This window comes from Miscanthus floridulus, chromosome 15 (genome assembly GCF_019320115.1).
Source record: "Miscanthus floridulus cultivar M001 chromosome 15, ASM1932011v1, whole genome shotgun sequence".
Lineage (NCBI taxonomy): Eukaryota > Viridiplantae > Streptophyta > Magnoliopsida > Poales > Poaceae > Miscanthus > Miscanthus floridulus.
The window spans coordinates 70,196,741-70,213,536 of NC_089594.1; the positions used below are offsets into that span (position 1 = coordinate 70,196,741).

At 41.5% G+C, this 16,796-nt stretch overlaps 1 protein-coding gene across 1 annotated transcript; it reads right to left on the reverse strand.

Moving 5' to 3' along the window:
- Positions 1–265: 265 nt before the first annotated feature.
- On the reverse strand, positions 266–1,300 carry LOC136509272 (cell number regulator 2-like). Its single transcript, XM_066504086.1, has 4 exons — positions 1,143–1,300; positions 995–1,066; positions 674–886; positions 266–507 (listed from the first exon to the last, which is right to left on the reverse strand). Exons 1-4 carry the CDS (start codon positions 1,237–1,239, stop codon positions 449–451), a joined length of 441 nt encoding a protein of 146 aa, XP_066360183.1. The 5' UTR covers positions 1,240–1,300; the 3' UTR covers positions 266–448.
- Positions 1,301–16,796: the final 15,496 nt, after the last annotated feature.

Here is a 16,796-nt window from a genome sequence, read left to right on the forward strand (position 1 = left end):
GGATATAGTCTCACACACATACATACATACATATATATATATATATATATATATATATATATATATATATATATATAGTCCCACAAATACACACACTTATATAAAACATACTACATCTTGAACAACTTGCCTGTAACAACTTTTCCCTTTGACACCTTTTCGTTCCCATGGCAATATGTCTTTGGGTCGGTTCTTTTCCACAGCACTCATCTTTTTAGGAAAGTGCGTGAGATGAGTAAAAAACACATCCAATTTTGTTGAAAAGTAAAATGCAAAGGCGTCCCACGTATGTATACAGATCGCACGTTATATGGACGACTGAGAAGAACATCAACGTACACACCGAATATATAGACGTAGCTTGACACAACATGCAACACAAGGTATAGGTAGATGATTTGGGGCGGCCGGGCGGGCACGTGCGGATGCATTTTTTTCCCATCACTAATTAACGTGACATTCCCTGGTTGACTTGGGGCGGGACGGTTGCCTTTCTGCCGTCCCATCCTGCATAAATTAACACACGAGTCACACTGGAGACCGGCCGTGGATACAATACATACATATACACCTTGAAGTCAGGGATACAAATCGGTTTATTTGTGAACCCGTAAAGGAACTCGAAAAAAAAAACTAAGCCTATTTATATTATATATCTGTATGTATTACGTACCGTTGGCCATGTCGAAGCCGCGGGCCTTGAGCTCACGGTACTCCTGGCAGAGCGCCAAGGGCCGGCAGCACCAGTGGACGCAGCAGTCCCCGCAGGGCTCCTCCGGGAGCCCGTACTGCGACCGCAGCTTGGAGCGGAAGGTGTAGGTGTAGAGGCAACCTAGCCCCGTCGCCGCATCAATCAGAATGTACAGCGCCGCGGCCAAGCAGCACGCTTGGGTTTGTTATTGGGTTCGTCGTCCGCCGCCGCCGGATCGGACCGAGAGTCAGTTAGTATGTACGTACCGCGAGTGTGTGTATATATATTGACGGAGAAACTTACAGGTTTCTCCCATGTCGACGATTTCAGCGATCCTCCCCACGGTGACGCATGGGCAGCACAACGTCAGGAAGCCTGCAGCACGGGCATGACGACTAAGGTCGTGCGAAGCTCACAGACAATGTATTATATGCAAGACTAATTTGCTTACAGCCTCCGACGTCGGCAAAGCAGGCGCAGAGGCCGGAGGACCAGGCGCCCACCCGCGAGTTCCCCTGCACGCCCATGGGGTTGTTGGTGCTGTCCATGGCGAACCACCGACCTCAACTCGATCCGCGTCTGGGAGGGATGCTGCAGTGTGATTCTGAGCCAACAAGGGCGCGGTCCGGGTGTACATTTAAGCAAACGTCGGACAGGCACAGCTAGCTAGCACTGGCCCCAGCCACCAGGTAAGACGAGTCCACTCCAGCCAGTGTCACACGGCTTCTTGCTGGAATATTATTGATGTATATGTGTCGACGCCGAATAGAGGTCACTGTTGTTGAAACTAAAACAGTTTAGGAGAGATTGAATTTGGACTTGGAAAACAATTAGAAGCGCAAAAAGGGATCAAATTTGCACAATTGAGCAAAAACTAGATAAAATCAGCATAGGCCGGTTTCTCTGTTCACGGGGCCAGCAACAGGCCAAACCGGCTGAGGCCGGTTCTGTTAGCCTTGCCAAGCTGGTTTCGCTTGTCCGAGTGCATATCTTCTTAAATTGGATTCAAACTCTTCTAAACTAATGGGAAACATATAGATTGCAACATTGAAAGATTTACTGCTAAGATAAGACCACACCATATATATATAGACACGCACGAGAGGATCACGTTCGACTAAGGTTATCCGTACACTATGGACACAAAATTAATCTACTACTCATTTTTATCTCTTCTAACCCCTTGCTGTCCAGCGTCACTCTCGATGGGAGTTGTTGGCGTTCTAGATGGCCTTGCCAATTCTAAGGCAGACTCGACGTTCCCCTCCCTGACAAGTCTTCCAAGAAGGTTTTCGCGAGCTTTTTGGGCGAAGAACAAGCATCAAATCTGCTTGGCCGACATGCTGGTTGGCCTTGCTGCATTTGGCCTCGGACGTGCTAGCCCTTGATGGTACGTGACCCTAATAGGCGTCAAAAGTCACGCACCAATAACGGCTACCACGCTTGAGGTCTCACATTGCCGAACACGCAGCGGAGATGTCAAAACAGTGAGAAGGTTACATAGAAACGCCAAAAGATCTCGTCAAGAGAGGCGCTGGATAGCACAGAAGGTTAGAAGAGCTAAATGGTAAAAAAGGGGGTAGTTGATTTATTTTGATCAGTTGTGTATGGTTGGTACCTCAATCCGTCATAATCTTCTGATATATAGAGAGATGTGGTCTTATCCCAATCCAAAGTCGAGATCTATTAGTGTCCCACAACATAGTCACTGTGAATTAGCAAAAATTTCATTCTTGTTGTCTCTACTTGTTCCCCAAACTCGAATATAAGTACCTATGACTTTTCGGCTATAAACATATGCCCCCTATTTTTAAAGTGAAGCATATGCAAATTTTCAAAACACATAAAAGCAAAGCAATGATGTCAAGTCATCAGCTATTTTGTTCCAAGGGCGATCCATGCATGATCCCTATTTATTCTAAGGGTGATATTAAATATCGGTCATTGTTTGGATAATACTTAGGCTTCTTGCCAAACACTCGGAAAGTATTTCTTCAAATACCTCCTGTTAATTTCTCTCAGGAGAAGGTCACCTTGCAATGTCTCTGGCATATATGAATTCCCAAATACAAGTTTAATCACCTTGTATAGACCCTCCTAGCTTGGAGACCACTTGCCAAACTTGTAGCTCGTTATCCCAAGTGGTAGAATAGTTTTCCACACTTATTCCATAACTTAGAAAGATTTGCCTTTTTACTTTCTTATTATAGGTCTAGGCAACTCAAGCTTTGTCTCGTTCAATATCCTTCAAAGCTTTAGTTCTTTTATCGGTCACCTCATTGATATTATCTATCATTGCATCATGACACATAGGTCATTTTATTTAGCCAATCTATATGCATCCAGATTTACTTCAATGAGCAACACATCTGCTTGTCTATATACCTGCTCAAAAGGAGTAACTTTAGTTGCACCATGTCTATATGTGCGATGAGCCCATAGAGCTTCAGACAAAACCCCATGCCATCTGTTGGGATTGTCCTCAATCTTCTTTCTGATGAGCTTGATCAAAATCTTATTACTTCACTCAGCTTGGCCATTAGCTTGATCATAATATGGAGATGAAATGAGGAACTTGATCTTATATAATTAGGCAAAATCCTATACCTCCTTTGACATAAAAGGCGTCCCTTGATTCATAGTTAATGTTTGAGGGATGACAAATCTAAGTATTATATTCTTAGTGATGAACTCAGCTACCTCCTTATCTATCATAGTTTCAAGGGCACAACTTTGGTCCAATTTTAAAGTAATCCATGGCAACCAAGATGAAACAATGTCCCTTTGGTGATGAGGGATGAATTTAGCCAAAGAAATCTTGCCCCCAACCGTGAGATGACCATGGCTTGATAATAGGATGCATCGTCGCAGCAGGCACCGGCAAAATATTACCAAACCATTAGCACTCTTTGCATCCCTTGTAGTAACGGAAACAATCGGCGATCATAGCAGGCCAATAGAAATCAGCCCAACGTAATAACCACTTCATCTTCGGTGTTGATTGATCCATGCCACAAGTTCCTTCATGAACTTCTCCCACATCGACCTTTGCTTGCTCAAATCCAATCACTTATGAAACAAATCTTTGGCAGTTCTTTGATATGATTCATTCTTGTGCAACACAAACTTAAATGCACTCCGCCAAACACTTTTATCTACTTTAACATTTGGATAACGTAAATAGCACTACTACACAAATCATTTTGAGACTGCCCTCAGATTTTTGTGTGTGTTAATTATAGATTTCAATTAATGTTTAGTTGTATGTAATCTGCGATGAAATCTTCAAGTGTGTACATTTGAGCTAGTTATGAGCTGGTTTTCATTGCACATTCAAAGATTGTGATGAAGCTCTATACTTTTAGATGATGTAGTTTATATTTCCCAAAAGAGAAGATATATATACATGCATGCACCACTATCTCATTTTGATGTGTCTTAATATTTGTTTCCACTACATACAAGGTTAATTGGCATGTAAAGGTCGGAATGGATGTACCAGATATCGATGATATCACATCCTTTCATAGAACAAGTGACAAAGTTTTTTGACACTACTTGAAAGCATACTTTGAGTGTAAATCGACAGGGAATCATATGTCCATGTTCTCACAACAAGAATGAGTGTGTCTAGTTGCTAGAAGGCGGTGATGTCAAATCTCACTTGATCCAGTGGGGTTTCATTGAGGGATACACAATTTGGATGTTTCATGGTGATGGAGATGTGAGTGGTGCATCTAGAAGAACATTGTAGTCGGTGAATGCAGACTATGGAGGAGGAGCCTCATCAGCTTGGCATGGCATCGATGTCGAGAATGATTTTATCAGCATGGATGATTTTGTTCAGGACGCGATCGACGGCAGGGGTGGCGATGATGAGTATATTGGTGAGGTGGCCATGGAGGAAGTCGAGTACACAAAGTTGTTTGAGGATTTCATTAACCGTCTCGATAGCGATGACCTTCTGTATGCAAGCCCTAGGTGGCTAGTCAATTTCAAAGAGATGAAACAGGGGCAAAGGATCTGATCTATAAGGATGTCTGAAGGAATGGATGGCGCTGCATTTTGATCTCCAAATGCTAATGCTAAAGGCTTGTTTCGGATGGTCTGACACTAGCTTTGATGAGTTGTTTCGAATGGTCTCCCTGTTTCCAAAGGATAACAAAGTGCCCGCCAATACCTATCGGGCGAAGAAGGTGATTCGACCAGTGATGTTGGGTCTTCAAAAGATCCATGCTTGGACTAACTACTGTATCTTGTACTAGTGCACCTAGTATGTGAGTTTGGAGAGCTGTCCACACTGTGGCGTGAGTCATACAAGATGAATGTCGAGTGTCGCGTGGATGCGAACGACGAGGGAGCCTCAAGTGGGCTTAAGAAGAAGGTGGGCAAGATGACTAGTGCGAAGCAGATCTCGTCTCATGAGGAGGAGGAAGGTTACACATAGAGGAGAATTACTGCCCTAGTGATGTGGTATCTGCCCATGATCGATTGCCTGCGTTGTATATTTGGAAACCCCGAGGATGCCAAGCTGCTGTCCTGGCATGCATCTGATGATTGCACGAATGACGACGGCAAGCTGCGACACCCTGCCAATGTTCGGTAGTGGAAGCATTTCAACGCCACGTACCGGGACCTTCAGGATGAGCCGAGGAATGTCGTGTTCACGCTGCGTTAATGCAGGCGGCCGTGTTAAGTTGACCACCTTTGTTAATGGTATTAACGGATGGTTAACGTAGGCTTTGAATTGGAGGCGAATGCCTTGCCTGCCTCCGTTAACTATGTGGCTTAGGGAAGATTGGCCTCGATTGGTTTTGTCAGCCCTTGTTATGTTCCCTCGTTTTGCATCAACTTTTCATTGGTATGAATATTCTATCTTTCAACATTGAAACCTAATGCTTGTTTACCCCATATGTTAGCCTTACCGATTTCAACCCATAAAATATGCTGAATCTGGAATTCGGCAAAATATACAATAAATTCAAGGCATTTATCGAGATATGCATTAAGTTGTCCTTTCAAACATTAAAAAACATCAGCAACTTCCTACACCAATAGTAAAGAATCACCAAAGGCTTCAACATGTTTCACTTTCATGAACAGCAGAATTTCGAGGCCAAATTGGAGAAGTTCATATTCAGCTTGATTGTTAGTGCAAAAATAACTCAATCGACTCGAGGTCTCAAAAACAGTGCCATTAGGTGATACAATCACCACACCAATACCTTGACCTTCTTTGAAATCCAATCCAACAAAATAAAGCTTCCATGGAGCAAAGGTAGTATAACTAATTTCATTTTCTACATCAATTTTATGGAAAACAACGAAATCAACGATGATTTGACCCTTTAATGTCTTCAATAGTATGAAAGCCAAATCATATTCAATTAGTGTATATGCTCATTTGCCAATCATCCCGTTAAGGATTAGAGATGTAACATATTCTTAATCATATCAGCCTAGCAAGCAACCACACAAGTACTAGATTAAAGATAATGTCCCAATTTAGTACATGCATGGTATAATGACAACCACAATTTTTCAGTATGGGCATACCTTGTCTTAGGATCAAGAAGTTGTTGACCAATATAGGTGGTAAAATGTTTTTTTCTATCATCTTTTGAGTCAAAAAAGCATTGTTAACCTTGTCTTTGGTAGCAATGTATAATTTGAATGGAGCCCCTCTCCTAGGTACACGAAGAACCAGTGGTATTGATAGATATTCCTTGATCTTTTCAAAAGCTTCTTGCTGCTGTCCTCCCCAATTAAATTCAGATTCCTTCTTCAATCGAAGTATGGGAGTAAAAGGCATAATCTTCATAGACAAGTTCGCAATAAATCTCCTCGGGTAGTTCACTTTTGCTAGGAATTTCTACAAATATCTCCTCGGGTAGTTCACTTTGTTGATGGCCTCAGTTTTCTTAGGATCAATCTCTATGCCTTTCTCATAAATAATGAAGCTCAGAAACTTTCTAGCAGATACACCAAAAGCATATTTGAGTGGATTCATATTCAAACCAAATCGGCACATCCTTTCAAAAGGAAGACACAAATCAGCCAAATGAGATGCATGAGCAACCGATTTGATCACAATATAATCAATATAGATTCCCATGATGACACCAATCAAATCATGAAAAACCAAGTTCATAGTCCATTGATAAGTAGCACCAATATTTTTCAATCCACTCGAAGAGACCAACAAAACTAGGACATATAGAGGCCATTTTGGACGTGTCATCTTTGGCCATAAAAATCTAATTGTAACCCGCATTACTATCAATACTAGAGATCCACTATGCATCATTACCGGCTGATAACTATTGTACTGATGCATCATTAACAAAAAAATCGGCTAGAGGCATAGGATATCCATCTTTTGGAGTGGCTCTATTTAAATCTAAAAAATCAATACAAACTCACAACTTTCTAGATGTTTCTTTTCAATGGGCAAGACACTAGAGATCCACTCTGAATGACAGATTGATATTGTTGTTGGTCAAGAAGTCGATGAATGTGGATATCAAGATATTCAAGATGATTTGTATGGACTATCAGCTAGGAAGCCGATAGGTTGTAGTATGTGAATAATTGCAAGTTTCACTAGATGAAATTACAGCGATGCGTCCGTAATTAAACCCTAGAGCACCTGATAGACGATGATCGTAGCAAACCAGATGTCGAATATGATGTAGCTCTGCTTGCTGAAGAACTCGTCGAGATCCTACGATTACATCCTACTCCTAATGCGATGGCGCGAGGCCGAAAGATAAATTGTATTGATCTGTGGAGATGGATATTACAATGGCCGGGGGTTTATATTTATACCCTGGGCTGATAAGAGTCCTAATTGGACTCGACATAAACTTTTCTAAAGACATAACTTGCCTAACAAGATAAATCGAAACAAAATGAAATATTAAGATACATGGACTCTAATTTCCCTTTTATAGAATCCTTGCTAATAAATCTTCCTTGATCGATGTGTCCTTCCTTGATATGCATCCTAGAATCTGCCGTCTTCAACTCAATATTTACAAAATTATCGGCTTCCTTCCAAGACTCCATCTGTCATAAAACTACCAAATTTTGGTGTTAACAGCACTTCTACTTGACTTACAGCTAAACTTGTTTCAATAGATTTAGCCAATTCATCTCTAAACCAAATTAAAGCCTCATTAATATTGATAGTAAGAACATTGGGTGCACCACTAAACATAGGAATTGCACTCGAGGAATTCGACGGGTTGTGTACTACTGTATTATGCGACGCCGATGGCCGAGATGCGGATGATCCATCATCAGCTCGCATAGTGTGAGCTGAATTTGGCACATATGTGACCATTGGCAAAGTCATGCTAACCTCACCAAAATTGGCCTTTTCAGTTTCAAGCACAGAAGATCCCAATTTGGCTTGATTAGCACCAGGAGCCAATTTACTAATAGAATCATCAAAATTATCAGATTCCTTTCTACCTTCTTTGTTTTCCATACGAACCATAATCATATTAACTGCAGAAATAAGATTATTTCCAGCAACAGTCTTATGACCTTCTATAATCTTAGGAAAATCAGCAAGGATAGGTGGTGGGTCATCATCCATTTTGTCGTATTTTACCTCATGTGTCACAGATGCCGATGTTGAAGGCCCACAAAAGATGAGTTCTCTCTATTGAGTGTCATTGCCCTGTCAATCTACCGTTTAACTCGAAATGAGAGCATGAAGGTAAGTAGCCTGCCTTGCCTCCCACATCTTACGGAGGTGCTCAGGAAGCAGGTCAAGAAACGATGGCAAGATGATGTTGTCCTGATTCATTGTATCGATCGCATCCCTCGTCTTCGTGAAATTTTCGTCAAACATGTTGTTAGTAGACCTATTCTTCTTCTTCTTCTTCCCCAGCGGAGTCACCAAAAAGTGTGTTGGTCTTTGTAAAAAATTCTGGCATATTATTCGAGAAGACATCTATAAGTTTTGTTTTGATTTCTATAACCACAGAGCAGATCTCAAGAGTCTTAACTCCTCATTCATCACCTTGGTGCCAAAAAAAGATAACCCAGAGTTGATCAATGATTTCAGGCCTATGTCCCTTCTGGACACTTCTATGAAGATCATTACCAAGACACTGGCAAATAGATTGGAAAAGGTTGTCCTCAGACTCATCCACACAAACAAGTATGGCTTCATCAAGGACAAATCTATCCAAGACTGGTTAGGCTGGGCCTTTGAATACCTACATCAATGTCACCATTCCAAGAAGAAAATCATAGTTCTTAAACTAGATTTCAAAAAAGCTTTTTATCTAGTGGAACATAGTGCTATCATCAAAGTCCTTGAGGCCAAAGGTTTTTCCAGTAAATGGATTATTTGGATCAAAGAGATTGTTAGCACGGATACTTCTTCTGTCCTCTCGAATGGTGTTCCTGGTAAAGATTTGCAGTGTAAGCGTGGTGTCACACAAGGTGATCTATTGTCACCCCTACTCTTTGTCCTGGCTACTAATCTCCTACAAAGTGTAATTAACAGTGCTTACAATCAAGGTATTTTATCCACCCGTTTCCCCAAAGTCAGGATACTCCTTTTCCCATTATTTAGTATGTGGATGATACTCTCCTAATTATGAAAGGGAAAGATACACATATTCTCTGCCTGAAAGGGATCCTTCATACTTTTACCGAATCCACTGGTTTGAAAGTGAACTTCCAGAAGTCTTGCCTAGTTCCTATCAACATAAGTGACGTATGGCAACTTACCTGGACAGTGTTTTTTGTTGTACTATTGGACGTTATCCCTTCACATATGTTGGCCTACCTTTGGGCACCACCAAGCCACATGTCAGAGATTTTGCACCTCTTATCTGCAAAGTGGAGAGAAGACTTTCTTCCAGCTCTCAATTCCTATCCTATGCAGGCTAATTGCAATTGGTTAATTCAGTTATTTCCTCACTTCCAACGTATTATATGTGCTCTCTCAAGCTCCCTATGACTATGTTTGGAGAGAAAAGGACTTAAATGGAAAGGGCTACAATCTGGCGGCATGGAATCTAGTTATGGAGGCCAAAGATAAAGGAGGGCTTGGTGTTGTAAATTTGACTCTCCAAAATGAAGCCCTCTTGCTCAAGGAACTTGATAAGTTCTATAATAAAAAGGATGTACAATGGGTAAAAGAAATCTTGAATAGATATTATACCAATGGAGTTCCACATTTGAAAGGTGAAAAAGGTTCCAGACATTTTGCATCTCCATTTGAAATATAGAGGAGTGTCTATATGCTCCCCTTCTAAGTGTGACACTGTGAGCTTTTGGGATGATATTCTCCTGGGTGCCATGTTCCCTCAAAAATACCCTATGTTGTATAGCTCTGTGAAGGACCCCTGCAACTCCCTTCATGCAGTGCTCAACTACTCAAACATCATTTATCTCTTCAGGATCCCTATGACCAAACATGCCTTTAATGAACAACGATTGTTGAGGTCTGAGCTCACTGCCTTCTCAGCAAACTCTTCTGATAATGACAGCTGGACTTTCGTTTGGGGTCGTCAAGATTACTCAGTAAAAGGTTTCTACCAGCATCATTGTCTAAGCCTAAAGCCTCACAAACTCCTTAGTTGGATTTGGACGTTGAAGTCTATACCAAAGATCAAGTTTTTCACGTGGCTACTCCTAAATGATTGGCTCAACACCAGAAACCTTCTCAGAAGGCGCAACAAATACATGGTAAAAGTTTATAATTGTGCCCTATGTCATGAGAATATTGAGGAGACTTCTATACACCTCTTTTTTGAATGCCCGATAGCGATCTCGAGATGGTTTGCTAATGGAATTCTTTGGGATGATACTGTTAACATCATTCAAAAATTCCTCAATGCAAAATCTTCCTCTGGTCTCCCCTTCTCCATGGAAACCTTCATGGTTACAGGTTGGTGTATATGGAATGAGAGGACGCTTTTATTATTGAAAAAGGACAATGAATCATTTCATTGAATTAAACTACTGGTTTTTTTCTTCTTTGCAATGCTGTTGCTGGCAAAAACTACAAAAATGGTAAATGTTAGAATAATCACACTAACCACTTCATAAGTACCTCGTATATTGCTAGTGTGTTTATCTTCTTGATGGTGCGACGAGCGTCACTTGTCATTCTGAGTTGCTATATGAAAACCATCTAAGCAGACCTACCAAAGCACTAGAGGGAGGAAGCCCGCGTTGCCGTTACCTAGGGTGTATTATACAATCGTGTACTATGGTTTAATTTGTTTAAGAGAACGTAAGCTTGGGCTCACGATCTTCTAAATGTTGCTTAAAAGAATTATTGTAGGTGATTGTAAATAATTTACACTGGCAGTTTTCGTTACCAAACCGCCAGTGTAAATTACAGTTACACTGGCGGTTCACTTGACAAAGCTGCAAGTACAAATATTGTATTTACACTGGTGGTTTTCTTAGAAAACCCCCAGTAAAGATGTATTTGTAGTGCCGGTTTTCTTAGCCTAGCGCCTCTACAAATAAAGTGAAATTGATTTTTTTTTTGAATTTTTCAAATGGTCTCGGATGGAGAAATGGTCTGAATGAAAGTTGTAATTTAAAAAGATCTACAACTTTGTAGTTGACTACTTTTTCATTTGAAATTATTTAGGCTAACAAAATTACGCTTGAATTTCTCATATTTGAAATTCAAATTTCTTAAATGACCTTGGATGGAGAAACTACCAATACCAAAGTTGTAGATCTCGAAAAATTATAAAACTTTGTAGTTGACAACTTTTTCATTTGAATTCATTTATGGTCTCAAATACGTATTTAAAAACCGAATGAAGATAAAATGAGGAGGACAAATATCGTAAATGGACACAAGAGAGCTATGGGTTAGGGGAGGAACGCACGAGGCCCAAGATCGTGGGTTCGAGCCCCCGTAGCCGCGAAGCGTGCTTTTTTTGCGCGAAAAATCGCATGACTTGTGGCTGCCTAGTGGGGTCTCCTCAGGATTAAATAATATTTTTTGCTATTTTTAGCCTGGTTTGCAATTTCTGATAATTATTTGTACCGGCGGTTCTCAAACTGACGCCTCACTGGCATTTGACATTGGCGGTTTCCAGAACTGCCACTGAAAATGGCTCTGGAACCACCAGTGCTGAACTTCTCTGTACTAGTGCACTAGAGTCCATATCTCTGACTCGCTGCTTTTGCTTTGCTAGCAACTCCACCAGATTGAGGAAAAAGATCCCATTTCCCTTAAAATTGTGATATAGAAGAGTAGAATAAAAAAACTGCTCTAGCAGATCCCCTTTCTCAATCGCTTTTACCTGTATTTTTTCTCTATCCCTCAAATGGAGGGGATCTGGCACAAAATTTTCTCCATCCCTTCTCCCTCCTTTTGTCATTGATGCGTGGGTCTACAAGTGGGGCGAGCACCATCGTCGCGCCGTGCGGGCACTACCGTCCCATGGGCATGCAAGCACGCGGGCGGCCAGGCATGCGGACTGGCTGCCACCATTACCGCGCCACCATGCTGGATGCAAGATGGCCACGGCGCCGTGCCGGGCAGCTAGGGGTGCGCTGGCCGCTAGGTCAGTGGCCAAGCCCGCGCCACCTACACGCTGAGCGGCTGAACGAGCACGTTCGCCTCCTTGCCACGATGGAGAGAAGAAAGAAATAAGAGGAAAAGGAAATGATAGATGACACTGACCTATGGGTCCCATATAAAAACGGGATGTGTTTTCTCAGTCTGCTGCAGAAGCTCTCCTCTGTAGTCTAGAATTGAGTTTTCTCAATCCCTTATACTAACTTTTAAGGTAACACTACTGGAATCTCGCTTTTTCTGTGTGTGCGAAAACACATAGAAAAATGCGAATACCGTCAGAAAAATAATTTTCTGATGGTGTACCCTCAGAAAAATACACACAGAAATATAATGACAGAAAAATCAAATTTGTCTATGGGTTCACCGTCAGAAACAATTTTTCTGTGGGTCTCACACGCACAGAAAAATTGTTTTCGCCCAGATTAAAACTAATTTTTCATTGTGTTAATCCACACAGAAAAAAGAAATAAACGCACAGAAAAACACATATTTTTTTTCTGTGTCTAGGTGAACTCACATAAAAATTCATTTCGCCTAGATTAAAAATAATATTTCTGTGTAGCCAGCCTCACAGAAAAAAGAGTTAAACGCACAAAAAAAATTATTTTAAAACAGTAGCAACAACATATTAAAATATATATTTCTATGCAGTAATTTATGTGCATGACCAGCAAGGTTTCATTCAAATAATACACAAATACAGTACTCGAAGGGACCTGCTATCAGATAAAAGAAACGAAGCATTACTGATGGACCCGCTAGCAAATGAAAGAATCAAAGAATTAACTGTTGCAGTGAAAGAAACTGTCAATCAGCACTCCACCATCTGTTAATCAAGAATGGAGGTGCTGGGCTTGAAGTTGAACGAGGATTTTGGTGGAGTGATGTTTGGGGTCTGAAGATGAAGCATATCTGTAGATTTACTCGTCTGAGCCGCCAGTATTCCTTTTGACTTGCTACCAGTAACAGAGTAGTCTGTTACACCATCTGTTAAAATGAACGAGTTAGCTCAAGGTACTGCACATGATAAAATTCTATGAAACCAATTGCACAAGTATATTACATTGTTAATATAGAACGGCATCAGGTTTCTAATGCATCATAAAATATGTCTAGTTAGAAGAACCACATACAGAGACAGCTAGTGAGCAGCGGCTTTTACTTTCAACGATATGTATATTTTGCTTCACAAATAACGTATTAAATTGTTGATATAACTAGAGGTCTAGTGGTTAACCACTCAGGAAAAAGAGCCTAGTGTATCTGGGAGGATCCCACAATGCGCTTAGCATAAAAGACGGCAACAATGTTGAAAGAATTCATTACTTTTGGCAACAATGTTGACATACAATAGCGTTAAACATCACAACCTAAGATAAGAAATGTATGAGCAATAGTGTCACACAGAAGGATAGTAACGGGACAAACAAATGACATCTGATTAAATGAATGCAACTGACAGAGCACACTTGTAGAAGGAAATATATAAAGAAATGTGACTGCAGTCCCATAAAAAATGCTCATGAAATCATTGCTAGTAACTTAACATCTAACTGATATAACTGCTCAAGAACCTTTGCCTAACAAGTTAACAAAAATGTAAAGTTCGTACATTATCGTGCTCGTGCTATAATAGAAATACCAAAGCGAGCAGCACTGCATTTAGACAACTCAAGCTTGTAATAAGACATGCTAGAATGTAAAGGAGGAAGAGAGATCTCACATTTAAAGAACTGTAGCATGGTCTTCATCGCATCAGAAGGGGAGGCTCTTAAGGTCAGGGGAGGCAGCGGGGAAGGAGAAAGAAACTGCTTCACCTTCCACTCCATCTCTACCTATTAAGCAAAGACATATTTTTAGTCAACAAAAAAACACTAGTATTGTAAGAAGTTTGCCTTTTTATTGAGCATAGTGGGGACTGCTCAGTACCTTTTATCTCAGGTCACAAGCCAATTTGATTTGCACCGAATGCCATTATTGTCACAAGCAAAGACATTATTGTCAGGAACTCTTGATGTGGTGTATATATAATAACAATAACAAATATTAGAATTCTAAATCATGCATTATTTCAACCAAGGCCCCAATAATCATTTGGATGCCATTGCAGTAATTATACAACCGATAGAGACCTAGTGGCATGAAATTGGAAATTTAGAAGTAAGACACATGCATAGCCATGGTTCGCATGTACCTCGGTAGGGTTTTTTTTTCACAATTTCATGATTTAAGGACATACCATTAAGAAATCATGAAGGGTACCTTGAAATATGATCATTGTGTGAGATTGTAATAAACTGTGCTCATGTTCACAGCTTATTTAGACTTAAATATATACGTGCATGTCTTACATACCATTAACAAAAGTTTGCGCAAATTGCTGGGCCTTTGAAAACACAATTTGATAGCAAAAAAGTTGATCACTAAATACAAAAGAAAAGAGCTTACTTTGGTGCCATTAGGAATTAGCTGCTGCATCGTGCTTAGTCTTTCATTGATCCTCTCTCTTCTCCTCTGTTATATAGTATGACTAAGCCATTAGAAAACAAAAATTGCAGATTCAGTGATCATTGCGAAATTAGCATTAAGTATTTCTGACCTTTGCATAAAGGCTCTGTAAATCCTTCGAGGACCGACTACGACATGCCCTCTTATTACTTGTAACTCCACTAAAAATTGGAGCAAAGACCTGACATGGAAAAAGAAATCAAGCTTACCCTTCGATGTAGATGGAGTTTGATTCGACGCTGCAATCAAAGGGTGAGCCGGCGTTAGAAATCATTGTTGAAAAAGATGATGTTGTAAGCAATGGTGATGCCTGCCCTCTTGTGCCAGAGGATGATATGGTTCATTACTTCTCCGAGTAATGATAGTCCCTCAGGAGTTGGGTTGTCTATCCTCCACTGGCTGTATTTGGTCTTCACGGTCTACACCTTGAACCTGGTGTAGTCCGGCAGGATCGGTCGAGTGTGATACAAGCCGCTAGGAGGATGTGCCTCACCCGTTGCCACTTCAATCATATTTGATTTCCTGCCCATGAGTACGACCAAGGTGCAACAAGTTGGTTCCCATATGCGATCGATGGGGGTTGTGGCTACAGTGGAACCTTGGCTGTTGGGAATATCTAGAGGGCTGGCCACTAATGCTAGTTGTGCCTGCGCTACTATTGTTTGTGGCTCCGTAGATAGTCCTTGCTCCTCCAACGCCTTCGCAACTAGAGCCTTCACTTGGAGCTCAAGATTAGCCCCTCGGTCTCTCCCATGTTTCTTGTACATGTCTCTGTCCTCTTCCCATGCTTCCTTCTAGATCACTCTTTTCCCTAGCACCCTGACGCGGCCTGTGTGCTCAGGGTTTTCTAAGGCAAGGCTAAGCTCATCCCTCTCGCTGGAAGGATTGAATAAGCCCTTCTGTGGGTCGTTAGCATATTTCAAAATCTTCGATACTGCTTGTTCGGTCTCCGGCTTAGTAAACTTAAGCGCCTTGGATGCTTCTTAATTCCTCGAAAGGATCCAATTCCTTGTGCGCTTCGATACCACCTGCAAGTTGTATGTCCCGGCTAAGGCAGCCTCTCCCTCTATCTTCCTAAACTGGTCCTCCTTGCCATAGTAGTCACCAGGACCTAGATAATGGTGGTGCACATTCTTCTTCGCCAGCTCGGTGTTACGGGCACTAAGGGCCAATGCTTCCTCTGAAGTCTTCTGTCTAACAAACTCCTCCCATTGTCTAGGAGTAATCTTGCCATACTCTTTGAAGGGAGTTAATCCCTTTTGGACATAGTTGACCTTGAGTTTAGACTTCTAGCGTCAGAATGCCTCTCCAAGTTACTTAAGAGCATGGCGTTGTACCATTTTATGGGTTCCCTCCGGGAATCTGAAATTGGTCAACAGCTTTCAATTCATCTCTTACTAGTGCCCCGATTGCATACACCACCGTGCTCTGAGATGTTTCGGCTCAAGTGGCTCCCCTGGCCTCCCGACCACTCTTATGTCATAGAGCTTGTCCTTGTCTGGATAAAGGTTTGCTTTTCTATCCCCCCGTCTCCTCTTTGTCTGACTACCCGAGTTCATGGCTTCGGGTTGTGGAGCAAAGGCGTTAGTGACCAACTCTATGGCTCTTGCCTCTGCTCCCTCTTTCTCTGTTCTGTCTTGTCTGGTGAGATGTCGCCGACGTCGTTGAGTTTGAGGAGGGGCCTATTTGGAAGGTCAAAGTGTTAGTAATGATAACATGATCTCGTTCGAAAAGTCAAAGTGTTATAAGCAAAATTTACAAACTAAGGCTATATCCCTACCTCCTTGTTCGGATCAAAATCTTTGTCCAGCTCCTCCTCCGTTGGCCTCCGTCTGCTTTCAGGTGGGAAAGGATCCTCAGGACTTTCATATCCCTCTTCTTCATCCTCATCACCGTCTTCTTCTTCATCATCATCTTCTTCATCGACTTCTCTTTGCTTCTCAGCAACCTCTGCTGCTCTTCCCTCTGCCCCCCTTCCTCTCTTTGCCTTTTAGTAGCCTCCTCATTCCCTCCTTGTAA